This window comes from Leucopleurus acutus (genome assembly GCF_964270905.1).
Source record: "Leucopleurus acutus genome assembly, chromosome: 1".
Taxonomy (NCBI): Eukaryota; Metazoa; Chordata; class Mammalia; order Artiodactyla; family Delphinidae; genus Leucopleurus; species Leucopleurus acutus.
In genome coordinates, this window is record NC_139142.1 from 12,828,439 (window position 1) to 12,855,758 (window position 27,320).

The 27,320-nt window shown below is 38.5% G+C and overlaps 1 protein-coding gene across 1 annotated transcript in view; it reads left to right on the forward strand.

Moving 5' to 3' along the window:
* Positions 1-27,320, forward strand: part of RPS6KA5 (ribosomal protein S6 kinase A5) — a 187,288-nt gene that overhangs the window by 130,703 nt on the left and 29,265 nt on the right. Inside the window, exons 6-7 of the mRNA XM_082841951.1 lie at positions 11,152-11,235; positions 14,949-15,052. Of these exons, the coding sequence (XP_082698077.1) occupies positions 11,152-11,235; positions 14,949-15,052 (188 nt within the window). The remainder of the gene's footprint in view (positions 1-11,151; positions 11,236-14,948; positions 15,053-27,320) is intronic.

The following is a 27,320-nucleotide window of genomic DNA, read 5'->3' on the forward strand; positions in this document are numbered from 1 at the left end:
AGTCGTTGATTTCTTTGAATCTTTTAAAATGAAATCCATTCCTGTCTCAATGAACTAAGATATTCTCTTTTGTTTTCTTTTCGAAATTAGCATATTGAAATCTTTAATTTATTAGGAATTAATTTATATATATGTGTGAGGTGGGGATCTTATTTTTTTCTCTTTTTATATAGATAACCCAGTTGACTGAACTATTCATTGAATAGTCAGTTAATCCCTTCCCTACTGATTTGAAAAGCAACTTTGTCATATGCCAAATTCCTGTGCATGCTTGTGAGTCTACTTCTAGGCTCTTCATTCAATTCCTTTTGTCGCCTTGCCTCTCCCTGAGTCAAAATTGAAAAATCTGAAGGGCCATGGCCTTACGGTATGTCTTTAATCTGGAAAGGTGAGATGTTTCCCCTCTTCACTTTTTTTTTTTTTTTTTTGCGGTACGCGGGCCTCTCACTGTTGTGGCCTCTCCCGTTGCGGAGCACAGGCTCCGGATGCACAGGCTCAGCGACCATGGCTCACGGGCCCAGCCACTCCGTGGCATGCTGGATCCTCCCGGACCGGGGCACGAACCCGTGTCCCCTGCATCGGCAGGCGGACTCTCAACCACTGCGCCACCAGGGAAGCCCTCCCCTCTTCACTCTTATCCTGTCATTCTCTCCTTATTTCCCCTGACCTTCCTCCTGCCTCTTCACTGTCTTTGCTATTCTTGGTCTTTTGTTCCTCATTGTGTATTGAATTTATAAATTAATGGAGAAAACTGTGATCTTTGGATATTGAATCTAACAACACAAATTTGCATAAATATTCATATTTTCCTATTTATTTCCTTGTCTTTTATGTCTTTCAATAATATTTTCTAATTTTTGTAATGATTTATACATATATTATTAGATTTATTTCTATTAACTTATTTTGTTCCTATTGACAAAAGCTAGAATATCTGTTTTTCTTGGCAAAGCATAGGAATGTTGTTGATCTTGTATATAGCAATATTGGCGAATTCATATTAGTTCCACTAATTTGCAGGTTCACTTGGATTTTTTATGTAGATGACTATATTAAAAGAAAAATCAGAACTAGTATTTGTAAGTAATGATGGCTTTGTATCTTTTTGATTCTCATACTTTTTATTTTGTGTGTGTTTGGGGATGTGTGGTTTGGTTTGGTTTTGTTGCTCTGTCTACTAAGTTTTATATGTATATATCCTTGCTTTTTACTTTAAGGCCATGTGTTTTAGGTTTTAGCCATTTAGTATGGTATCTGCTCTAGGTTTTTGATAGATAAATTATATTCTTAGTATAATAATATAAGGAAATTCTTATGGTTTTTTCTTTAATCACCTAGTGGTGTGTGTTACATTAATAGGTTTTTTCTTTTTCAATGTTAAGCCATCTTTCAATTCTTGGAATAAACTTTACTTTCTGAGACATATATTTTTAATATATTGCTGGATTTTGTTTGCTAATATTTTATTTAAGATTTTATTGTCTAAGTTGACCTGTAATTTTCCTTTCTAATATTGTATTTGTCTGATTTTGGCATCATGATTATACTAACATCATGAAAGTAATTTGGAATAGTTTATATAAGATAGTTCCTCTGAAGGTTTCCTCTGAATGTACTTCTAGCTATCAGCGTGTATTTTTTTCTTTTTTTTCCCTTCTAGGTGCATATGAGTGGCTTTTCAAATACTGATTTAATTTTTTAAAAATATTTATAGTTATATGCAGGTTTTCAATTTTTTCTTGAGTCAGTGTTGGTAAGTTATGTTTTTATAGAAAATGTTATATTTTTGTTTTTAAATTCTTTGGCATCATATTATTCATAGAAGTGCTTTAGTTTTTAATCTGTATTGTAACTGTAGTAATGTTTCCTTTTAAATGACTAATATTGCTGATTTGTAACTTTCCTCCTCTTTTCTTGCTCAGTTTGCTAGAGATTTCTCCATTTTATTAGTCTTTTTCCAGAAACAGCTTTTATCAAGCCTCTCAATTTTTCTATTTCTTTGATGATCTTCACTACTTCATTCCTTTTACTTTCTGTTAGTTTCTTTTGTATTCTTTTATTAAACTTTTGAGTTGGACATCCAGCTCACTAATATTTAATCATTCTTTTTTTAATAAAACTGAATTTCTAAGAACAGCTTTAGATGTATCTCGCAAGTTATAATATATAGCATTTTTACTGTTATTTATTGTGGTTTTTTTTACCTTGGGCCATGAATTATTTAAAAATGGGTTCTTAAGTTTTCATGTATATAGGATTTTTGAGCTACCTTTTTGTAAATTTTTAGTTTTATTGCTTTCTGTTTGGACAAGAAAACATATATGGTTTTATTTCTGTGGTTTTTGAGATTTGCTTTGTGACCTATTATTTGGTTAACTTTTGTAAATGTGCCATGAATACTTGAAAAGACTGTATAGTCATTCTCTAACTGTTAGATATCAAATTTTATATATTTTCATGAACATCATGCATATCTTCCATAGCTTCACCAATTATTTTCCTGCTTGATCAGTCAGTTATAAAAGAGGTATGTTAAAGTGCCCACTGTGATTGCGGATTTGTCCGTTTCTTCTTGGAAATCTCACCATATTTGCTTTAGGTGGTTTAAGGTTCTTCAAAAATATTTGATTGTGTTAGTCTTGGAATAGTGTTATTTTCTAGTGAAATGTTCCTTTTATTATTATGTAGTGACCCTGCTTAATTTTAATAATTTTTTTTGCCTTAAAGTTCATTTTCCTGCTATTAATAAAGATATTCCAGCTTTCTGTTGGTTAATGCTGGTCTGATATATCTTTTTCTATCTCTTTACTTTCCATATTTCTTTGTTATTATGTTTTAGGTGTGCCTTTTGTAAATAACATATAACTGGATTTTGTTTTTGATCCAGAGAGTTTCTATCTTTTAACTGGTGAGTTAAATCTGTATATTATGACTGCTGATATAGTTTTATTTATTTCTCATATCTTGCTGTGTGTTTCTCTTTATCATAATTTCTCTTTGCTTTTTTCCCCTTCTTTCCTCTCTTCTATTTAAATGATTAAGATTTCTTTATTCCATTTTTCCAGTTGTCTAGAAGTTATATATATTCTATATCTGTTCTTTGAGTGATTATTACCCTGAAATTTTTAACTTATGCAGGCATACCTTGGAGTTATTGTGGGTTCAGTTTCAGACCGCCGCAGTAAAGCAAGTCACATGAACTTTTTGGTTTCCCAGTGCATATAAAGGTTATGTCTATGCTAAACTGCAGTCTATTAAGTATGCTATAAATAGCATTATGTCTTAAAAAAAGTGCATACCTTAATTTAAAAATACTTTATTGCTAAAAATGCTAACCACCACCTGAGCCTTCAGTGAATCATAATCTTTTAGCTGGTGGAGGATCTTGCCTCCATGTTGGTGGCTGCTGACTGATCAGGGTGGTGGTTGCTGAAGGTTGGGCTCATTGTGGCCATTTCTTAAAATAAGACAACAATGGAGTTTGTCGCATCAGTTGACTCTTCATTTTACAAATGATTTCTCTGTAGCATGCAATGCTGTCTGGTAGCATTTTACCCAGAATAGAACTTTCAAAACTGGAAACCTCTTAAATCCTGACACTGCTTGATAAACTAAATTTATGTAACATTCTAAATCCTTTATTGTCATTTCAACAATATTCACAGCATCTTCACCAAGAGTAGATTTCATCTCAAGAAACCACTTTCTTTGCTCATCCCTAAGAAGCAGCTCGCCATCTGTTAAAATATTATCATAAAATTGCAGCAATTCAGTCACATCTTCAGGCTCCACTTCTAATTCTAATTCTTTTGCTTTTTCTACCATATCTGCAGATACTTCCTCCACTGAAGTCTTGAACCCCTCAAAGTCCCCCCAGGAGAGTTGGAATCAACTTTTTTCAAACTCCCGTTAATGTTGGTATTTTAACCACTTCCCATGAATCACAGATGTTCTCAATGGCACCTAGAATGGTGGATCCTTTCCAGAAAAGTTTCAGTTTACTTTGCCCAGATCCATCAAAGGAATCACTTGTCTGTGGCACCTATAGCCTTAAATGTATTTCTTAAATAATAAGGCTTGAAAGTTGAAATTACTCCTTGATCCATGGGCTGCAGAATGTATTAGCAGGCATGAAAATAACATTAATCTCATTGTATATCTCCATCAGAGCTGTTGGATGACAAGGTGCATGGTCAATGAGCAGTAATATTTTGAAAGGAATCTTATTTTCTGAGCAATAGATCTTAAAACAGTAGGCTTAAAATACTCTATAAACCATGTTATAAACAGATGTGCTGTCATCTAGGCTTTTTTGTTTCATTTAAAGAGCACAGGCAGAGTAGATTTAGCATAATACTTAATGGTCCTAGGATTTTCAGAATGGTAGATGAGCACTGGCTTCAACTTAAAGTCACCAAAGGCATTAGCCCCTAACAAGAGAGTCAGCCTATCCTTTGAAGCTTTGATGCCAGGCACTGACTTCTTCTCTCCAGCTAGAAAAGTCCTAGGTGGCATCTTCTTCCAGTAGAAGGCTGTTTTGTCTACATTGAAAATCTGTTGTTTAGTGTAGCCACCTTCATTCATTACCTTAGCTAGATCTTCTGGATACCTTGCTGCAACTTTTATGTCAGCACCTGCTGCTTCACCTTGCACTTTTATGTTACGCAGACAGCTTCTTTCCTTAAACCTCCTGAGCCAACCTTTGCTAGCTTCACCTTTGCAGCTTCCTCGTCTCTCTCAGGACTTCATAGACTTGAAGAGAGTTAGGGCCTTGCTCTGGATTAGGCTTTGACTTGAGAGAATGTTGTAGCTGGTTTGATCTATCCAGACTACTAAAACTTTCTCCATATCAGCAATAAGGCTATCTCGCTTTCTTATCATTCATGTGTTCGCTGGAGCAGCACTTTTAATTTCCTTCAAGAACTTTTCCTTTGCATTCACAGTTTGGCTAACTGTTTGGTGCAAGAGACCTACCTTTCGGCCTTCTTGGCTTTTGACAAGCCTTTCTCTCTAAGCTTAGTCATTTTTAGTTTTTGATTTAAAGTGAGAGCTGTGTGACTCTTCCTTTCACTTGAACACATAAGGGTCATTGTAGGGTTATTAATTGGCCTAATTTCTATATTGTTGTGTCTCAGGGAATAGGGGAGCCCGGGGAAAGGGAGAGAGATGGGGGAACAGCCAGTTGGTCTCAGATCACATACAACATTTATCGATTTAAGTTTGCTGTCTTATATGGGCCCAGTTCATGGCACCCCAAAACAATTACAATAGTAACATCAAAGATTACTGATCACAGGTTAGCACAACAAATATAATAATAATGAAAAAGTTGGAAATATTGCGAGAATTACCAAACTATAACACAGAGACAAGAAGTGAGCAAATGCTGTTGGAAAAAATGGTGCCAATAGACTTGCTCGTCACAGGGTTGCCACAATCTTCAATTTGTAAAAAGCACAGTATCTGTGAAACACAGATAAACACACAATAAAGCAAAGCACAGTAAAACAAAGTATGCCTGTACACTGACTTAACAGAGTCTAAAATTAACAATTATGTCTATGATTGTCATGACCACTACAAGAACATTAGAACGTTTTAGCTTCAGTTATCCATCTCGTTTTATATGTTATTGTTACTTATTATTTTAGTCCCATCTTGTGTTATATTTCCCATATTGATTATTGTGTAATTATTATTTTCATTTTATAAATTCAAAAGATTTTCTCACATGTTTACCTGTTTTCTGTGCTCACTACTGCTTTTTACATCTTACTCTTTTCATGTGAGTTCAGTTTATTTCTGAAGTGCATCCTTTAGATGTCTTTTTAAACAAGGATCAATGAATAGTAAACTCTATCTCTGTCTTAAAATGCCTTTATTTTGCCTTGCATATTCAGTGATAATTTAGCTGGATATGAACATACCTAGGAATGGACTAGGTTTTTGTCTTTGGTATCTTTTTATTGTAAAATAAAACACAAAAACAAAATGAAAGTATGGCTTAGTGAGTTATTACTATAAAGCAAACACTCTTATAACCACCACTCAAGTTAAAAAATAGAAATTTGCTACCCATGGATATATTTTTATTTAGTCTGCTTGGGACTCTCGCAACATTCAGGATAATTTTCTCAAATATGTCTTATACTTCACAGATTCTCTTTAGTTGTGTCTAATCTGTTTAGTCTGCCTATTTTTATTGTATTTTTTCATTTATACAGTTCTATTGTTTTCATAGACTTTTTCATATCTTTCTAGTTTTTTCTATGCTGTTATATTGTTTTATGGATATTTTCCTTTCTTTATGTCTTTCATCTTTTACAACATACTAGGCCTTTTCTAGATTGCTCTTCTAGTATTTCAAGTAATTCTTCTGTTTTATTTGCACAGTATAGTTCACTAATTTGTAATTTTGAGACTCCAGTGCTTTATCTGTGTGAATCCTGAGGCAGCTAAGTAGTGGGAATTCCTCTGGTTCTGTCATATGTTCCAGAGTGTCACCATGTTGGACCAGATTTTCTCACTTTCCCATACTATGGAGGAAAGAGTAAATTTAGGTCCCAAATCTACGAGAGCCACAAGCCTAGGGATTTGATTCCACAAGAGGAACATTTATTTGTTTGTCTTTAAATCTAGGGCTTAGACAGAAACAAACCTGGGCTACTGGGTGAATTTATTTTTTCTAGACTTTGCTTTCACTGAGGGTTCAGCTTCCTTAGATTCCAAGGTTTACACAAGAGTAGTAATTCCAGTCCACCTCTTTAGAGCCAAGGGCCTCATCTTTTGTCCTTATAAAAGTATTGAAATTCAAGGTTCTGGATTGCTAGGATCTGAAACAACTTCCCTTCCTTTCCTTTGTGCTTCCGCGGCCCAGGTCCTATGGGTACCTCTGGTTTTCAGCATCCTCTTTGTGGCTGCCACCTAGGGATTCTCCTTTCTGTCTTGGGAGCATAGACTTGGATGATTAGCAATGCAATATTTCTTCTTAAAAATCTAACATTTGGATATTTGTTGTGAGATTTGTCAAAATTGAGATGGGAAAAAATACAGAATGGGGGAATAAAAATTTCTTTGGTAATTTTACATTTAACTCACAAATTTATCTATATATCATAAGCAGATAAGATCAAGATAAAACATTGGCAAATAAAAGCTAGGCATGATTTAATCTCGTGTTTATTGAGAAATGCCTGAGGGTTTGGCAGTTGAGTTCCTATTTGGATTCTTCCTTAGAAGGAAACCAGTTTTTTGTCCAGTGTTACCTGATCTTTCCCTCTAAGGCACAGTGAAGCCTCCTTGATCAGCTGATACTTAAACACAAGAATACTCCGTATTATGTGCCAGGATGGTGCACACACTGCTTTTACTATTTTCACATTCAATTAAATTCTCCTTCACAATCTTTTAACACTGTAGTGTTTAATAAGTAATGTTGCTTATAAAATAGTATGGACTTAACTGCAAAATTGGCTGATTGCCTGTCTCCTTGAGACATATATTAATTTTTAATAAATAAACAATAATCATAATAGAGTTTAGCTATGCTAGCCTAGCCTTTTTATATCATAGTTCATAACCTATTACCTTGAAATCTTTTTTGTCCCCACCAGAGACCTTCCCCTATGGTACTTCATCAGTTTGTCTTCTGGGTACAATTATTTGAAAGGCATTCTGCATACATTCTAGATCAGTGGTCCCCAACCCCCGGGCCCCTGACGGGTACCTGTCCGCTGCCTGTTAGGAATTGGGCCACACGGCAGGAGGTGAGTGGCGAGTGAGCAGAACTTCATCTGCCGCTCCCCATTGCTCCCCATTGCTTGCATTGCTGTCTGAACCATCCCCCCATTCCCCCCCTTCCCCTGGTCCATGGAAAAATTGTCTTCCATGAAATCGGTCCCTGGTGCCGAAAAGGTTGGGGACCGCTGCTCTAGATAACATGAATCTTCCTAGGCTGATAAACACAAATTCAAAAGTTAAAATTGGGGCTATTTTTTACAATAGAAGATATAAACTCTTAGGAAATTGAGACTGACACACTAAAAGTTAGAATTCGGAGGGAGTAACACTTCCATTTGGGGCAGAGGAAGAGGAAGCAGTTACAGAATTGCAAGAGGCTAAAATGGCAGTGTTTTAAAATAACAGAGAGACTTAAGAAATACTTTGTCTTTGTTTACTATTATTCCTCAGGGATTGGAACTTCCCAACACTTAAGCTTAATTTTGCCGACTCTTGGAATTTTTATAAATTAAATAATTATCTCAATTATTTATTAATGTAGACACTACCTATGTCCCTCCCTCCTCCCCCCAAAAAAACAGAGAAGCTAAAGTGAACTTTAAAAAAGCTCAGAAATCACACGGAGAAGGTAGGAGAAATATCTTTGAGGACTTAATGTGGTTCTGAGCTTCCTGTATGTCAAGACAATGGAGAACTGAACTACATCGTTGCATAATTCTCATTGTCAGATAAAGAAAAAAAAGAGACATGGAAAGTGGTGGTGACTATCAGATCTTTCCCACAGTAATCAGTAAGATCCATATGTTTCTTACTGGTTTTACACTAAACTTATGAATATCTAGTATTTTGAAGAAGAGAGTGCGGATTTTCATGACTTTCAAGTTGTAAAATTTAAGCATTGTCACATACTTAAAAGAAAATATGCATTATTCCAAAGTGGCTTGTAACACAGATATGCCTATAAATAGAAATGAAAATTTGTATGTACTAAAAAGTCTAGTTTTCTAAATAAATAAAAATCTAGAGAAGCAATAAATCAAAACTTGTGATCTTTTTACTCATAAACCATTTTGGAGAATTATTTTTATTTTCTTTCAATATATCTAAGCTTGATTTAGGATATGTTTTAAAGGTATCTTTTAAGATGAGATCAAATGACACAGACATAGAAAAGAAACTTATGGTTACCAAAGGGGAAAGGGGGAGGAAGGATAAATTTGGAAGTTGGGGTTAACAGATACATACTACTGTACGTAAAATAGATAAACTACAAGGACCTACTATATAGCACAGGGATCTGTATTCAATATCTTGTAATAACCATTATAATGGAAAAGAACCTAAAAAAGAATATATATATGTATATATGTATAACCAAATCACTTTGCTGTATACCTGAAACATTGTGAATCAACTATACTTCAATAAATTAATTAATTTTAACTAAAACAGTTGACTGGAATTCACAAAGAAAGATGAGATCAAATGATAAATACTATGACTTAGCAATTTTTCTGTGTTTCTTTATGTCAGCTATATAATGATTTTTGCTTAATATCCTATAAAGGGCTATTGCATAATAAATAGTGTATTAACTACAAACACTACATATTTAGTTTTATGAAGCTTGGGAATTTTTTTTTTTAGCTTTTCAAACTATGACCAGGCTTTACTTCATACACATTCTTTTTTCTTTGTTTTGTTTTGTTTTTGATATATATATACTTTTTTTTTAATTGGAGTATAATTGCTTTACAATTTATGTTAGTTTCTGCTGTAGAACAAAGTGAATCAGCTATATGTATACATACATCCCCTCCCTCTGGAGCCTCCCTCCCACTCCCCCTATCCCACTAAAGAGTAATTTTGGAGTATTTCTTTTTTAATAATTCAGTGAAGAAATGAATGCTTCCTAAGCATTCACGTGTTTTTTTCAATCTAAACATGTCTAACAAAATGTTTAAAATTATTCATTACTTTTTATATGCAAATTTATATGAAATCAATTTTATTTAGCCTTAATCGTTCCAGTAGTTTGATACAAAATTAGCATTTGGTACTGAAGTGATGAAGCAGAGAGATAATGACATTTGATATATGGTTTATCATAGCTGTTCAATGAGATTATTCTGCCAGATAACAAGAAAGAAAATTTTCTACAGATCTAAGCATAACTGGATTATTTCTTTTACTTTCTAGGGGAACAGTAATCTTTCAATATATATATAGTACATAAAAAGAAAGAAGTGAGTCATAAACCATATTAATTTTATTTTTCTTTATATAAAATTATATATTTATATAAAATTATTGAGCTGTATATATCATAAATAAGTAGTTTTAATACATTTGTTATCACAGGGTTTAAATAAATTCATTACATTCATTATCTGTGGGCTGAACTTTCAGCCAATAAAACTAGGGACTTCTACCACTTCTGTAACATTGCTAGGGTCGTGTCCTTTATGTTTAAAGCTGGTAAATAAGAAGAATGCTTATTTTTCTTGAAACCTTGCTGGTAGAAGAAGAATCAAGTGTAAATTGAAAAGCGTCCTCTAAAATAGTTTTGTTAAATATTTTAATGGCACCAAAGTGCCTTTAAAATTTTAGATATAGCCATATGAATGTACATTGTTAAAGAAGAATTATTTTTCCCGTTTAATATATCTGCATAACAATTCATATATTTTTTTCTCCTTATTACATTGAGATATGACACAGTTGGTCATTTTTTTAATTACGTAATTTTTTAAGATTAATTTTAAGGCTGATATATTAAATTAGCCCTTTTTAATGTTCTACAAAAGAGAAACAACTGTCTTTAAGAGGCAGTATTTTTTTTAAAAGACAGTTCTGCTCATCATCGCTTAAACCCACCATCGGCAGTGCCAAACTTAAACATGATGGTAAGATTGGAAAAATTCTTTTCATCCGTTTTCATCTTTGGGTTCCCTGTTTCCCTTCTTAGCATTTGATCTTCCTTTCTCCTTCAGGTTTCCCAATGTTTTCCCAATCTTGCCAATCTGGAAATAAAGTCATTCATACTACTAGGACTATTGGCACTTACAAGAACAGTTAAAGAAATCAGTGATTGAAATATATACACACACAGAAAAAAAGAAGAGCGAATGAGTGGATTCATTAATGGATGGATGGATGGTTGGACGGACGGACGGATGGATGATAGTAGAGTTTCAGGGCTTAAAAAGTTTACCCGTTTACCTCATACTGTATAGGTGTGTATATATAGGTCTGCCGGGTGAGAAGAAGGTCTGTCAAGTAGCTTCTTCCACTACTTTGCTACTGTGGTGTATCTCAACACTGCCGTGTAGTATTAACTCTCTCTTCTTGTCACTTGTCATACGAGCTTAAAATCGAATCCCTTTTTCTTTGTTTGATTGTTTGTTTAAGGCTGAAAGAGCATATTCCTTTTGTGGAACTATTGAATACATGGCACCAGATATTGTCAGAGGGGGAGATTCAGGACATGACAAGGTATGTTCTATTTTTGACACTTCCTGATATATCGCTATAAAATGTATATTAAGAATCCTAGTCTAGCACTTGTGTTTGTTTTTGTTTAATTTGTGGACAAAGACTTCTAGACAGGTGCACAAATAAATCCTCTTTTGCAACCCAGAGCTCATTGTTCAGTATGAGTTTTGATACAGATAAGAAGGAACATGATGCCTAAGAGAGTCAAGTGATGGGGGTGTATTGATAAACATAAAGATTGCTTCCAGGACTATAGAACTGATAATTTCCCTCATATCTTAAGCTTTTAAATTATCAGCTGTACTGATTTAGTACTCTAATTTTAACGTTGACATGAAACAAAGATGGCTTCTTTTTTTAGGCTTTTATCTTGAACAGAGTGTCTGGATAATTTAAAAAGGTATTGGCATATCCCAATGATCTGTACTGTTCTAGGGTGTGATGGCTTAGGAGTGAATATGATTTGAACCTAATACATTTTTAGAGGGTGTCAAATTCAGAACCAGGCAGATCCATCTCCTGACCCTAAACATGGTCCTAAAGTAAATCGCTTGAGGAAATTGGATCCCAAAGATTACAGGTGGGGAATTTTGAAGTGTGTCCATATTTCATTGGAGATCAAAGAAGCCTAACTAAAAGAATTGTGGGCTGACTCACATGATAACTTCATTTTGAAAGGGCTGTTTTATCTTGAAGATTATGAGTTTGGAGGAACTAAGGTGATTGGCAGTGGAAAGAATCAGAACATGTGAAATTCCTTAAAAATTTATTGACTTAAATAACTTTGTGTTACACATAATAAAAAAAAACCCTTTACAAAAAAAAAGAAAAACAGAATCTTAGTTAATAACTTAGGCCCTCTTTTTGGTGTTATCTTCATTTTTTTTTTTACCTTTCCTTTGCTTTGTATACACCAACATATTATGATATCTAGTGTTTTGGAGGAAAAAAGATAATGGAAAGGTTAGGACATTCTAGATTTCCCTTTTTTCAGGTTTTGTTGATGAGGATAATATTTTGTTTTATAGAATAATACTCTTGTTAAAGGAAATCTCAAAATCGACTAATTCTTCAAATAATAATTTTTATTTTATTTCCGTTAAAAGTATCACGTCTTGGGCTTCCCTGGTGGCGCAATGGTTGAGAGTCCGCCTGCCGATGCAGGGGACACGGGTTCGTTCCCCGGTCTGGGAAGATCCCACATGCCGCGGAGCGGCTAGGCCCGTGAGCCATGGCCACTGAGCCTGCGCGTCCGGAGCCTGCGCGCCGCAACGGGAGAGGCCACAACACTGAGAGGCCCGCGTACCGCAAAAAAAAAAAAGTATCATGTCTTGAGCAAAGCATCCATTGTAACCCTGTTTAAAACAGAAATCACCCTTTGTCTGTTGTATGTGACCTGGCCTTTTAGGACACACCTGGGCCACAGTACAATGCAGAGGTGTCATGAATGCAAAAACAGTGCACATTGTCCCCATTGGAGTCATGCTGAATGACTATGGATAGTGCTTATTGGCATTATTGATTTTTGCTAGAGAAACATATGGAAACTATTTCACCTTCAGTCGATAATTTGCTTTGTAAGAGATCCTTAAAAAGGGAGTCTCTCATATTTTCTTATTCTTAATTTCTGCTTTTAACTTTGTAGTGATATTGGAAACTTTGTTGATTACCTCTTCAACAGAAAAAAACCATTGTGACAATCCTTGGAGAAAGAAAGCAATTCTGCATTCAAGATAGTCTAAGTTTGTTTTCCTAAGCCTTCTAAAAAACTCAGTCTTTTCCCTCCTCACTTCCCTTTGTATGTGCAAAATGAAGATTGTAGATGAGGCTTTCTAAGTAGTTATAAAATCGAGGTCACATATTTTTTCTTCTTGTATTAAAGGGTACAGATTTGTTCAGTTCTTTCTTAACACTTTTGCTTTATTAATAACGTTCTCCAAATAAGGAATTCTGACTATTTTTTTGCTCCTCATCTCCCCATCTTCCTCATCCCCTTTCAAAATCTCACATATACAGTAGGAATATCTTTTTTTTTTTTTTGGCTGCGTCGGGTCGTAGTTGTGGCATGCGGGATATTCGTTGAGGCATGTGGGATCATTTGTTGCGGCGCGGGCTCTTCATTGTGGCGCACGGGCTTCTCTCTAGTTGTGGCATGTGGGGTTTTTTTTTCTCTCTCTAGTTGTGGTGCAGGCTCCAGAGTGCATGGGCTCTGTAGTTTGCAGCACGTGAGCTCAGTAGTTGTGGCACATGGGCTTAGTTGCCCTGTGGCATGTGGGATCTTAGTTCCCTGACCAGGGATTGAACCCACGTTCCCCTGCATTGGAAGGCGGATTCTTCACCACTGGACCACCAGGGAAGTCCCCAGTAGGAATATCTTAACAGTGGAGAATCAGTGGTCTCCTTGCTAATGACTAATCATGCATTTACAAGCCCTTAGGAGTTCTTCAAGTTTGTGTGGTATTGGTTTCAGTCCATGACTAGGAATCTGATTATAGATCTGTATTAATTTACAAGCATGGTTCAAATCCAACGTTCTAAGGGTCCTGACTCAGCTGGCAGTAAAGCTGCTTGTATAAATAAAAGAATTGAATTACTGATTTAGTTTCTATGTTATTGTTATGTATTTTCTTTAAAATAACTCTAGGCTCACAAACTTTACATCATCTCTCTGAAATCTTGGCTCTGAAATTTGGAAGCAGAGAGTTTAAAATTTTAGCACCAGTTAATTTCTCATTGCTGTAAGCTCATATATCCAACAATTATTGAAATCTTGATTTGCCTAATTGTAAAGGAACGAATTTTCAATATATCAAGATTCTTTAAATTCTGTATAATTTGCTACGCTCTCAGTTCAGGTAACTGCTTTTATAAATTGTTTTCCAACGTAGATCACATTTTATTTTATATTATTTTCAGTCTTTCCATACCTCCCAGAAAGTGAAGACTGCTAGATTTATGTGACTGGTTCCATAAGAGGAATTGATATAGGTGGTTATGAAAAAGTAACATCTTTTGATGGGATTTTTTTCATTTTCGTTCTTTGGCTTTAAGAAATTTCATATTTATTGGAGCTGAATAGTTAATAAAAATGCTGATTGGTACGTTTTTCCCCCTATCCTAAGTCCAAAGATTTTACTTACTTAAAATTTTTTTAATTTATTTAAAATTTAAAAATTTTTTGAGGGGTAGGGAGGGATGGATTGGGAGTTTGGGGTTAGCAGATGCAAATTGCTATATATAGAATGGATAAACAACAAGGTCCTACTGTATAGCACAGGGAACTATATTTAATATCCTGTGATAAACCAAATGGAAAAGAATATTAAAAAATTTATATATATATATATATCTGAATCACTTTGCTGTATAGCAGAAATTAACATAACATTGTAAGTCAACCATACTTTAATTTAAAAAAAAATTTTTTTAATTAGCCTAAGTAAAACCATTACTAGTTTAGGAAATAATTGAAACACTTTTAGCAATAGAAACACTTGATTGACTTCTCTATGTTTAAATTCTGAGGATACCTGAATATTTGTCCTCTCAGTGTCTTTTTTGCATGTGCTAATTTAATATTCCTTGCACAGGAAGCTGTGCACAAAATCTTTTTGTCAAAATATTGTCAAATATACAGATTTATTTTGTTCATTTTTCTTTTTATATAAAATACAATTAATATTCTAGAAAATGAAATTACTGTTGTTTTATAGGCAGTTGACTGGTGGAGTTTAGGTGTTCTAATGTATGAATTACTAACTGGAGCATCTCCTTTCACTGTTGATGGAGAGAAGAATTCCCAAGCTGAGATATCTAGGTAAGACCTAACAAAATAAAATAAGTGTATTGTTTTCTCAAAGGAACTGATCAAACTTCTGCAATTGGGCTGATAGAAAAAATACTTTTTTTAATGGGGTAGACAAAAACGATGTGTAAGTGGTAAATTTCCAATTATATTCCTGTAGGATATAGATATATAACCTTTATATTTCTTTATATTTTATATGCCCAATTAGATCTTAATTTTCGTAGATAGTGTCGTAATTTTTGTGTGCTCCAAAGTACTTAGCATATCGTCTTAACCTAATGTTTATTTGATGGATACTTTTTTCCCACTGTATACATAATGGAATTTCTTTGTGACTTTAACATAAAGAAACAGTAGTGATATTTTTCAAATCATGGATATAGGCTCAATAGAAACAAATACCATAAAATCACCCTCTTGTAGGTTATCATAGCATTGTTTTGTTCCTTTCCTTCATAGCAATTATCACAATTGCAGTGTTACATTTTTGTTTGTAATTATTTGATTAATGTCTGTCTGTCCCACTAGATTGTAAGCTCTGTGAGAGCCAGGGGCCTGTCTGGCTTTGACCCTCAGCATTGTACGCTTAGATGCCAGCACAGTGCTTACCATGCAGAATTCAATGAATGTTCTTGGAATGAAATGAGTTAATGAACAAATAAACAAAGTGTGATAAAACATTGTACTAATTACTAGTTATGTTTTTGTCCTGTTTTTACTTGAATTTTATAACTTTGAGAACAGATTTGACATTAAAAATTAAAAATTGAGACTTCCACTTCTTACCAAGATGGAATAACAGGGACCGGATTTACTTTCCTGCCTGAAACAATTTTTTAAGTGGGCAAAATATATGAAACCACAGTGTGGAAGACATTGAACATCTAGCAATGAAGCACAGTGAACCCTGAGAGACGGGAAATAAATGAGGTGAGCCCTATGATTGCCCAGCTTACTGCCTTGAGAGAGTATCCAGGCTGCAGTACAGGGAGGGGAAACACAAGTGGAGCTGAGATGGAAATGACAGTCCAGGAAAGCCGGGGAAGCTGGAGTTTGCAGGGCAGAGTGTTGGAGAGGAGAAAGCTGCAGAGAGAGTAGTGAAGTCCAGAGCTTTGCCGAAGGTACCCCTCAAATACTATTCAGTTAAGTAGTGATAAGCGCCATGTGTGACGGAACTACTCAATATAGCTAAGATGTTATTTCTCTCCAAATTGATCTATAGATTCAGCACAATTAGAATCCCAGCAGGCTTTTTTTTTTTTTTAGTAGAAATTGACACCCTGGGTCTAAATGCATAGAATAGCCAAATCACCTTTGAAAAAGTAGACCAAAGTTGATTTGAAGACTTACAAGCTGCAACAATTAAGACACTGTGGTGTTTGTATCAAAATACACAACTCATCAGTGAAATAGAATAGAGAGTGCAGAAATAGAACCACACAGATATAGGTAACTGATTTTTTTTTTTTTAAATAAAGGTGCAGAGTCAGTTTTGTGGAGGAAAGATAGTTTTTCAACAAATGATTCTGGAACCATTGGCTATCATATGGAAAAAAATGAACTTCAATAAATACTTCACTCTATAGAAAAATTTTAAATGGATCATAGACCTAAAATGTAAAACTTAAAATTATAAACTTTCTGGAAGAAAACATGAAGGAAAATCTTTGTGACCTTGCGTTAGGCAAACATTTCTTAGATAAGACACAAAAAGTGCAATCTGTAAAAGCAAACTGATAAATTGAACTTCTTCCAAATTAAATACTTCTGCTCTTCGAAAGAAACTGTTAAGCGAATGGAAAGATAAGGTATGAACTGGGGTAAAATTACAAATTATGTCTGATAAAGGACTGGTATCCAGAATATATAAAGAACACTCAAAACTCAAGGAAAAAAAAAAACTCTCCAGTTTTTAAAAGGGGCAAAAGATTTGAACAGACAGTTCACCAAAGAAGATCTGTGGGTGGCAAATGAGCACATAAAAAGATGATCAACAACATCATTAGTCTTTAGGGAAATGCAAACCCAACAACAATGAGATAGCACTATATACTCCCTGGAATGGCTAAAAATAAAGTGACTGACTATATTAGGGTTCTCCAGGGAAACAGAACCAATAGGATATATACACACATATATATAAAAGGAGATCTATTATAAGGAATATTATAAGGAAAATTATAAGGAATCAGCTTACACAACTATGACAGCTAAGAAGTCCCACGATTGGAAGCCGTGGTGCAATTCCAGTCCAAGTCCGAAGGCCTCCGAACCAGAGGTGCCCCTGGTGCAAATCCCAGTCCAAGGGGAGAGGACCAGTGTCCCAGGTTGAGCAGGCAGGCAGTAAGGGACTGAACCCTCCCTTCCTCTGCTTCTCTTTCTATTCAGGCCCCCAAGGGATTGGCTGGTGCCCACCCACATTGGGGAGGGGATTCAAATGCTAATCTCATCCAGAAACACCCTCACAGACACACCCAGAAATAATGGTTAATCTCAGCCTGTGTCCCAGTCACAAGTTAACCATTACAAGTCCCGTCCCTGTCACCTTGGCAGCCATTTGTATCTCCTTAAACTGTACTTGATCTCCAGATAAAGACAGTAACGTGGTCATTCCACCCAACATGATACAGCTATCCCAACAACCCACTAACCCTTCCCCAGAAGAGGACGTAAGGTCCTTGAGTGGTGTAGTGATATCCGCTCTTCTCCTTGAAATCCCATAACTTAAAGACTATGGTATAAGTTTAAAATACTTAAGTACCATGGTTGATATAAAGTCAACACATCTTACCTAATATGATGAAGGAATAAGGGAGGAAAGGAAACAAATATATAATTTATACACACACTTATTCATAGCGAAGTAAGGAGGAAATACACATGGCAGTCACAGTCCTCGTTTCTATAACTGGTTACGGGGTCATAGCTGGTCTTTGTAACTGCCTTCTTCCACTACCCACTTTGTATTCCCTTTGCCTTCAACAAGTACCTTAGCTTGTGGGGTGATCCAAACCTTCATTCCCAAAGAATGTGGGCCATTAATAGTCCTGACTAGATTGCGTTGTAGTTTTCAACTGACCTTCGTCACAGGTTCTAGTCATGCTCATAGACCCTCTAGGGCATCTCCTGTACTCCAGACAGTCTTCCTTACTTCCACTGTGGAATAGTAGTCCAACTTCCCTTGATAGTAAGGATCATTCTCCCCAGCCAGTGTCGCAACTCCTTTTGCCTGTTGATTCAGAGGCCTGAGCAACCCAAAGTGGCTGGGTGGCAATCTTAATTTCCAGTTCAGTGGAATCACTGTTTTGTGTCTTGGAGGAAGCATCATTCCCCCTGGAACTAAGACCTTTAGGCTAGCAGAGCATAAAGTCATGCAAACAGAAAGCAAAAATTTTGCTAGTGGGTCACGACGGGTAGTAGTAAGTGGTGCCACTCCCATGTCTACCCCTTGATTTCTGGACCCGTGAATCCTGGCTATGGGAGAAACAGCACCATATATTGGATGTTGATTCAGAGTGTTTCAGCCTTCTGGAGAAACTTGCCGCCCTAGCTTGCGCTGTAACTGAGTCTTCGAAAGATCATTCCACCATGATATCAAGCCAGCTTCAGAATGGTGGGGAACATGGTAAGACCAGTGAATTCCATGAGCATGGTCCATTGCTGCACTTCTTGTGCTGTGAAGTGAGTTCCTTCATCAGAAACAGTGGTGCTGTGTGGAATACCATGACAGTGCTTAAGGAATTTTGGCAGTTTGGGCAGAAATATTGCATGTAGGAAAAGCGATCCGTATCCATAGTAAGTGTCTTTTCCAATTAGAGTGCAACTCTGTCCCTTCTGTCATGTAAACAATCCATTGTAATCAACCCGCCACCAGAGCTGGCTGATCACCCTGGGGACTGGTGCCGTAGTGGGCACTCAGTATTGGTCTCCACTGCTGGCAGACTGGGCACTCGGTGGTGGCTGAAGCCAGGTCAACCTTGGTGAGTAGAAATCCATGTTGCTGAGTCCATGCGTAAGCTCCATCCCTGCCCCCATGGCCACCTTGCTCATGAGCCCGCTGGGTGATGACGGGTGAATGGAGAGAGGCGGATTGGTATCCACAAAACAGATCAGCCTATCCATTTGACTGTTAAAATCCTCCTCTGTTCAGGTCACCCTTTGGTGAGCATTCACATAGGACACAAACGTCTTCACATTTTTGCTCATTCAGAGGGGTCTGTCCACATACCTCGTCCCCAGATATCTTTGTCAACCAGATTTCCTTGTCAGCAGCTTTCCCAGCATGTTCCTTCCAAATCCCTGACCATCCAGCCAAACCATTGGCCACAGCCCATTAACTAGTATAAAATTGCTTGGTCCAAGCAAAGTGAACAACTAGGTGCACTGCTCAGAGCTCTGCCCACCGGGAAGATCTGCTTGCACCTCTGCATATCATGCAAAACCGTCTGTAAACTAAGCCCGAGCCTCCTCTTCCTCTATCAGCTAAGGTAGGGGACTCCCCATGAGGCCGTAGATGCCGGCTGGGAGACAGAAGGCAGTGTGGCAAGAGCGGGGACATGGGCACTTAGGCCACTTCTTCACGTACATGTTTGTGCCTTCAGTGCCTGCTCAGCCCAGTCTTGTGTATGTCACTTCCATTTGATGATGCGAGCATTGCTGTGCACTCCCAACTCTACGGCTTGATGGATCAGATAAATGGGCATCTCAGGTTGCGTGTAACTTGGGAGCCCATAGTTAAATGTTCAGTCTTTGCTAAGGCCAAGTAGCAGACGAAGAGCTGTTTCTCAAAAGGGGGGTCGTTATCCTCAGAAGATGGCAGCGTTTTGCTCCAAAATCTTAAGGGCCTGTGCTTCAGTTCACCTCTAGGAGCTGCCAGAGTCTCCAGACAGCATCCCTGTCTGCCACTTCCAGCACCTCTGATCTGCTGGATCAGATGAACCAAGTGGCAGAGCAGCTTGCACAGCAGCCTGGACCTGGTGCAGAACCTTCTCTTGTTCTGGACCCCACTCAACAGCAGCTTTTCGGGTCACTTGGTAAATGGGTTGAAGTAACACACCCACACGAGGAATATGTTGCCTCTCAAATCCAGAGGCCCACTGGGCATTGTGCCTCGGTAGGAGGCACCAGCTGCAACAACTTATCCTTCACCTTGGAAGAGATATCTTGATATGCCCTGTACCACTGGACTCCTAGAAATCCACTAGAGGCCACTGAGTTTTAGTCAGATTTATTTCCCACCCTCTGACACACAAATGTCTTACCAATAAGTCTAGAGTAGTTGCTACTTCTTGCTCGCCAGGTCCAATCAGCATAAAGTCATCAATGTAATGGACCAGCGTGATTATCTATGAAGAAGAAAGGCGATCAAGAACTTTGTGAACTGAACAATGACACAGGGCTGGAGAACAGATAACCCCTGAGGTAGGACAGGGAGGGTACATTGCTGGCCTTGCTAGCTGAAAGGAACTCTTTTTGGTGGGCCTTATGGACAGGACTGGAGAAAAAGGGCTGCATTCCAGGTACCAGAGCTTGTATTAATTTGCTTAAGCAATGAAACCACAACTGGTACGGCAGCTGTAATTGGAGTCACCCCCTGGTTAAATTTACAATCATGCACTGATTGTAGAGCCGTCCATCTTCTGCACAGGCCAGTTAGGCGAGTTCAATGGGGATGTGGTGGGAATCACCAATCCTGCATCTTTCAAGTCCTTGCTGGTGGCACTAATTTCGGCAATCCCCCAGGAATGCGGTCTTGCTTTTTGATTTACTATTTTCCTAGGTAGAGGCAGTTCTAATGGCTTCCACTTGGCCTTTCCCACCAGAATTGCCCACACTCCACAGGTCAGGGAACCAATGTGGGGATTCTGCCAGCTGCCAGGTATCTCTGTTCCAATTATGCATTCTTGACCTGGGACAGTAACCACAGGATGGGGTCAGGGACCCACCGAATCCTCTGTGAGATGGACCTGAGCTAAAACTCCATTAATTACTGGACCTCCGTAAGCCCCTACTCTGGCTGATGGGCCACAGTAATGTTTTGGGTCTCCTGGAATTAGTGTCAGTTCAGAACCAGTGACCAGTAGTGTCTGAAAGGTCTGATGATTTCCTTTCCGCAATGTACAGTTACTCTGGTAAAAGGCCGTGGGTCCCTCTGGGGAAGGCTGGGAGGAAGGTTAACAGTACAAATTCTCAGGGTCCTTCCTCAAGGTGACCCACCATCCCCTTTATTCAAGAGGTTGTGGGTATATAAACTGGCTCAAGTGTGGGAATTGATTGAGGGACAGTTGATTGGGGGGAGGGCAGGAAAGATGACAAAGGGACACAGTGGAACTCTGGAGGGCATTGGGTATGTCCATTATCTTGATTGTGGGGATGGTTTCACAGGTGTATATATATATGTCAGAATTTATCAAGTTGTACACTTTATATGGTGAGTTTATTGTATAATACATCAATTTTACTTCAATAAAACTGCTGAATTTTTTAATGTACCTTTTACAGGACATATTAGGAAGTAAATAATTTCCCACTATTACAGCTTATTTAATTTTGAAGCTAAGTGATCAGAAATATTTCTTGTTAAAATCAAATTTAAATCATGCCTATTATTAAAATTCTAAACATGACTTTGCTTATTTTAAATGTGCTTTTTGACAGTTTGAAAATGCCTCAGAATTGTAGGAAACCTTGCCCATAGTCTTTTGAGAATTCGGGTCCCCTTGCAGGGTCACACCTGTCATGGTGACAAATGAAAGGGCAGACTTAACCTGACAACATTAAATAGTGGCTCCTCTGACTAATTCCCTCTTTCTGATTCCACATACACAAGCAATCTTCTTTTTACAGTTTTCCATTCCACCACAGGTCTGCCTGTAGAGAGACAGTATATTGCTGATCATAACGGCAGGAAAATTCTGAACCAAAAGATGTTCAAATTTAAATTGCTTTGATTGCCTTTAGATAAATTAGTTGGCATTCTGGTTTTAGCAAGAGAAAGAGAGCCTGAATCAGATTGTCTAAAATCTTAAAACTAGAGCAGATTTCTCAAGAATTTAAATAGGATTCTTTCCCTTTGATCAATTAATTATTCGCTTTGTCATGTTGTTAATAATTTTGCTTAAAGCTTGGTGTTAACCTATGATTCCATGGTTTTTTTGTTTTGTTTTGTTTTCTTGAAATTTACTAACAGTGTAATAGCTGAATTATCCCACATTACTTTTGCCTTTCAAGATAATCATTCTGATTGTCTTTCCTGGTGTAAAATCTTTTACAGTCTGTTCTTTATAAAATATGCACCATTCAGAAAAATGTGTCATTACCTTGTCCCCAAATGTCTTAAATAGCCAGGGCTTTTTCTGATCATTGAATTCTTCCATTCCTTAATTATTGTGATCTCCCCTGAACTCTGCATACTTTCTATAGAGTTTATTTGAGATGCATCAGAATAATATATTATCCAAGTTATCTGTTTGCCTGATGTTGTCTACAGGTAGCCTAAAATCAGGACAAATATGTTTTCTCTGGTTATCAAATTTTAAAATATGATAAGAATTTAGGATGAGAGGAGAACTTTCTCCATGGTGTAAGAATCCCTTTATCAGTGTCCCTGACGGTTCTCTCCTTTCTGTCTGAGTGCCATCAGTAAACAGATAACACTGTTGTGTAAGGTATTTTCAAGGAAGCCCCTTCCATCAGAATTTCTCCTCCCGTAAAACAAGCTGAAATTAGTTTCCTCTAACCTCTGCACGTCAGTTCTGGTCAGGAACTAAAGAACAGAGTGTTCTGTGGTTTCTTCCAGACATTGCTTTAGGTGTCTGAAGATAGTTTTATCTAGGGTAAACCTTTCTAGTTCTCTTAACTGTTCATGTGAAATGATTTCTAGATTCATCATTCCTCGGTACCATTCTGAACAAACATCAAATTGTCAACATTATAGATTTAAATGATAGCTCTTCAGCTTTTCTGTGAGTCTGTTTCTTAGTTTTATTTCACGTATGTAGCATGTGCTTTTCGTACACATATGTTTCCCACTAGCTTTTACTGCCTCTGTGTAGAGCTTCCTCTTTCAGGGTATGTGTTACTGCCACACAGGAAGGTGTCCCCTCAGCCACTGGTATTGCTAGCAGTTTTTCTGCCTTCCCTTCAAGAAGGAAGCTTTTTCTTGCCTGGGGCTGTGTAAACCAGGATAATTAGATTTACCCTCACCTGGGCATCAGGACGTAGAGGTTCTGATTGCAGGTCCTCCATCATCTCCGGCAGGGTTGTTTCTGTCTCATTTTCTCTGCCTTGGAAATTTACAAAGTACTTGCCAAGAGATGTTTATTTGGTATTTCATTATCCATCAATAAAGTATACTTTACTATTGTGTTTCATAGTGCCATCCTAAGCATAATGTTATATAAATTCAGGTCTAAGTGTTATAAAAATAATGGTTTAAACAGAGCTGTAGGTGTTGTTTAGGTAGGGGGTTGGCAAACTGTGGCCTGCAGGCCAAATCCATTCTGCTGCCTGCTATTGTGTAGCCTGTGAGCTGAGAATGCTTTTTACGTTCTTAAGTGGTTGAAAAACTCAAAAGGTGACCAATATTTTGTGACATGTGAAAATTAGATGAAATTTAAATTTCGGTGTCCATCAGTTATGTTTTATTAGAACACATCCATTAGTACTCATCCATTTACCTATCACGTCTGGCTGCTTTCATGCTGCAGCAACAACACTGAATAGTTGCCCCAAAGACCATAGAGCTTCCAAAGCCTGAAGAATGTATTGTCTGGCCTTGTATTAGTTACCCATTATCCATTGCTCAGTAACAAATGAGCTCAAAACTTAGTGGCCTAAGACAACATACATTTATTGTCTCAGCGTTTCTGTAGATCAGGAATCTGGGCACAGCTTAGCTAAGTCCTCCACTTCAAGGTCACTCACAGGCTGCAGTCAAGGTGTTGGCTGGGCTTTCAGTATCTCAAGGATCAACCGGGAAAGGATTTGCTTCGAAGCGCATGTGGTTGTTGGCAGGATTCAGTTCCTCTGGGTTGTTGGACTGAGAGCCTCAGTTCCTTGCTGGCTGTTGGCTGAAGACCACCCTCACTTCCTTGCTGTGTGGGCCTTTCCAACATGGCAACTTCTTCATCGAAGCATGCAAGCTGGGAAGGCAATAGAGAGAGTCTGCTAGAAAGATGGACTGTTTTGTAACCTAATCATGAAAGTGGCATTCTCTCATCTTTGCTGAATAATATTGGTTATAAGAAAGTCACTAGGTCCAGGCAACATGAGGCTGTGAATACAAGGAGACAGTGATCATTGGGTAGCTTAGAAATCTGCCTACCATGGGCCTTTTACAAAAAAGTTTGCTGACCCCTGGTTTAGGTAAGAATTTATTTGTCCTCGCAACGAGTGTTTCTCTTTAAGTAATTATTTTAAAACATTGATTTTGTGTGATGTGCTAATTTAGTCTTCTAAGTGCAAAATCAAAAAACAGTAATTCTGTTGTATTTTTCTGTTTTATCCATGTTAATTATTCAGTAACATATTGAATTAGCCCATTTGTATCATTTTACATTTTCTGTTTATTGATGTCTTACTTTCAGAGTTATGTATAGAATAACAACAAATATCATTATTTCTTACGCTAAGAAGAGATCAAATTTATTTTTTTCCTTGGCTTTCTTATTCTTCTTATGTCTTTATGATGAAATTTTTTTGTCAGCATATTTTATAAAGCCTTCTTAATTCCCCATAGGCAATTTGTTTTTTTCTTTTCTTCTCTCTAGGTATTTTTGTATCCAATAGCAGTATCTATATTTCCCAGGTGTTTTTTGACTCGTTACCCCAAATCTATTAATGTGTTTGTCACAAGAGCTATTCCTCTACCTGTTATTTAACAGGATACAATTACAGCAGCTTCAGACCGGAGTCCAGTGATGGGAGAGGAGCAGGGCGAAAATGACCCATCCCTTGGCACCATAATCCTCAGCTTTCCATCTTCCCTCTTATCATCCTTTTCACTCCTGCTTCCCTTGCATAACACGTAGTGGGGAGGGCCAAATGGTACTGAATTACTAATTTGCCTCTGAAGCACTCCCTGGGTGGGGAGAGGGTTTGGAGCCCTTCATAAAACATAGGGCTGATCATTCCCGCCGTGGAGAGGGCCCCTCAGAGCCTCCATCAGAGTGGTTGCCATTTCCTGAGCTTCCCCTCCACCTCCTGCTTCGCTGCCACCTCTGATTACCGCCCCAGCCGGTTCTCCACTGCTCCCATCCACCTGGAGCCTCAAAGGTCAGCCTCACAGCTACTGGAAAAGGCTGTGGAAAGAAGAGTTAGCCTCTGCATTCACAAATCCGCCATCTCTTTTGGTCTGCGGCGTGATCTGCTGTTCCTTACATGCCGTGGTTCTCCAGGGCCTCCCGGGAGGGCGCCCCATCCTTCAGGATGAGCATCTTGGCTCCATACTCTGGCTCTTGTTCTCTGCCTGGGCTCCTTTCCATTCAGCAATCTCTTTGAAATTCCACGTGTTCCACTCTGCTCTTGACCCCCGACACGGCCTTAGTTTGTTGTCACATGCAGCCACTTGGTCCGCAGGAAGCCCCAAGGCCCTCTCCTATCCCTGTCATCTTGCCCTGTTAGGAAGGGCACTCTAACACAGATAATGGAGTGGGTGGAGAAGTACCAGCTTGGAGAGCATCGTCTGGGCCACAGAAAAGAGTGTAGTAAGGAGGAGGGCCTGGGAAGAGGTCTGCCGGTAAAGCCCTGGTGAGTGAAATGGGATCCCAGCTTTAGCCTAAGCTGGGCCCACCTCTGAGATTAAGACGCGTTCAGGCACATCTGATAAACCAGTCTAGTAGACCCATTAGTAATCTAACTGTGCGGGCGTCAAAGGGAGAGGAGCCCAGGTATACCAGCTGGGTTCACAGAGGCCTTAGCCATTGAGCGGGGAAGGACAATTCTAGGTTTCATCTGTCACTTTTAAGGAGGAGATGCTATAAGTTGAAACGAAAAGGAACTTAGCCCAAATCTTTACAAGATCACGCACACATCTTTGGTTCCTCTAACCTCATGAGAAACAGGTATTTTCTCCCTTCGGCTTCTCAGGTGGGTGGCTTCTCAGGCAGTGGGGGTCGGAGGCCTTGTTAGAGACCTGGGGGAAGGACGAAACAAGATGCTGTAGGAGAGAGTGAAGAGGAGCATTCATAGCTCACAGAAGACATGCCCTGGGGACTCCCAGGAATTACTGGATGAGACTTTGAGTGGAGTCGCACGCTCTGCAAAAGCCAGCAGGGGTACCAGCCAAAGAATCTCATCTCATTATTCTTAATCACCCAGTGGATGTGGCCTCAGGAAGCACAGGTTAGGTGGATCTGGATCAAGAAAGAGCTCAGTGACATGCAGAGGGAAGTGACCGCATGGGACCGTCCTCCCTGGGCAGCCAGTCTCGTGGCTCAGAGAAGGGGCGCTCCTGTGGAGTAGCCAGGCTAAGGGCCCCGCTGTGTGCCAACCTCTGTGCCCAAATTCACCCACATCATGGCCTTGAATCCTTACGACCCTGAAAATGAGGTAGCAGCATGTGCTGTCCTACAGACAAGGAAGCTAAGCTTCAGTTACCTAAAGATTCAGAGCTACAGGGAGGTGGGACTGGAGTCAAGTGCAGAGTGACTGGGAAGTTACTTCATGCTCTTTCCTGGGTAACACTTGGTTCCATGTGGCTGTTTGCTGGTGAGGCAGATGCTTATTTCAGGTAAAGGATTGGGAAGGACTGGTCCAGAGACAACAGAGGGATTGATTTCATTAATCACTTGAGTATTTGTTGAGTGATTTTTTTTTTTTTTTTTTTTTTTTTTTTTTGTGGTACGTGGGCCTCTCACTGTTGTGGCCTCTTCCGTTGCGGAGCACAGGCTCCGGACGCGCAGGCTCAGCGGCCATGGCTCACGGGCCCAGCCGCTCCGCGGCATGTGGGATCTTCCCGGACCGGGGCACGAACCCGCGTCCTCTGCATCGGCAGGTGGACTCTCAACCACTGCACCACCAGGGAAGCCCTGTTGAGTGATTTTTAACTCCTAGGAGGAAGAGAAATAGAAGCACATAGTTCTTGCCCTAAGAAAACTTACATACTGTTTGGGAAGATATGGAATAAATAGATGACAATTCATCATAAGAGAGAGTGTTGACAAATGTTTGAGTGGTAAGATGAATGCTGTGGAAGTACAGAGGCGGCACAGTCCCTTGGGTTTGGGAGCGTCAGGGACGCCCTCCTGATGGAGAGATAGCGTGGGCTGGGCTGAGA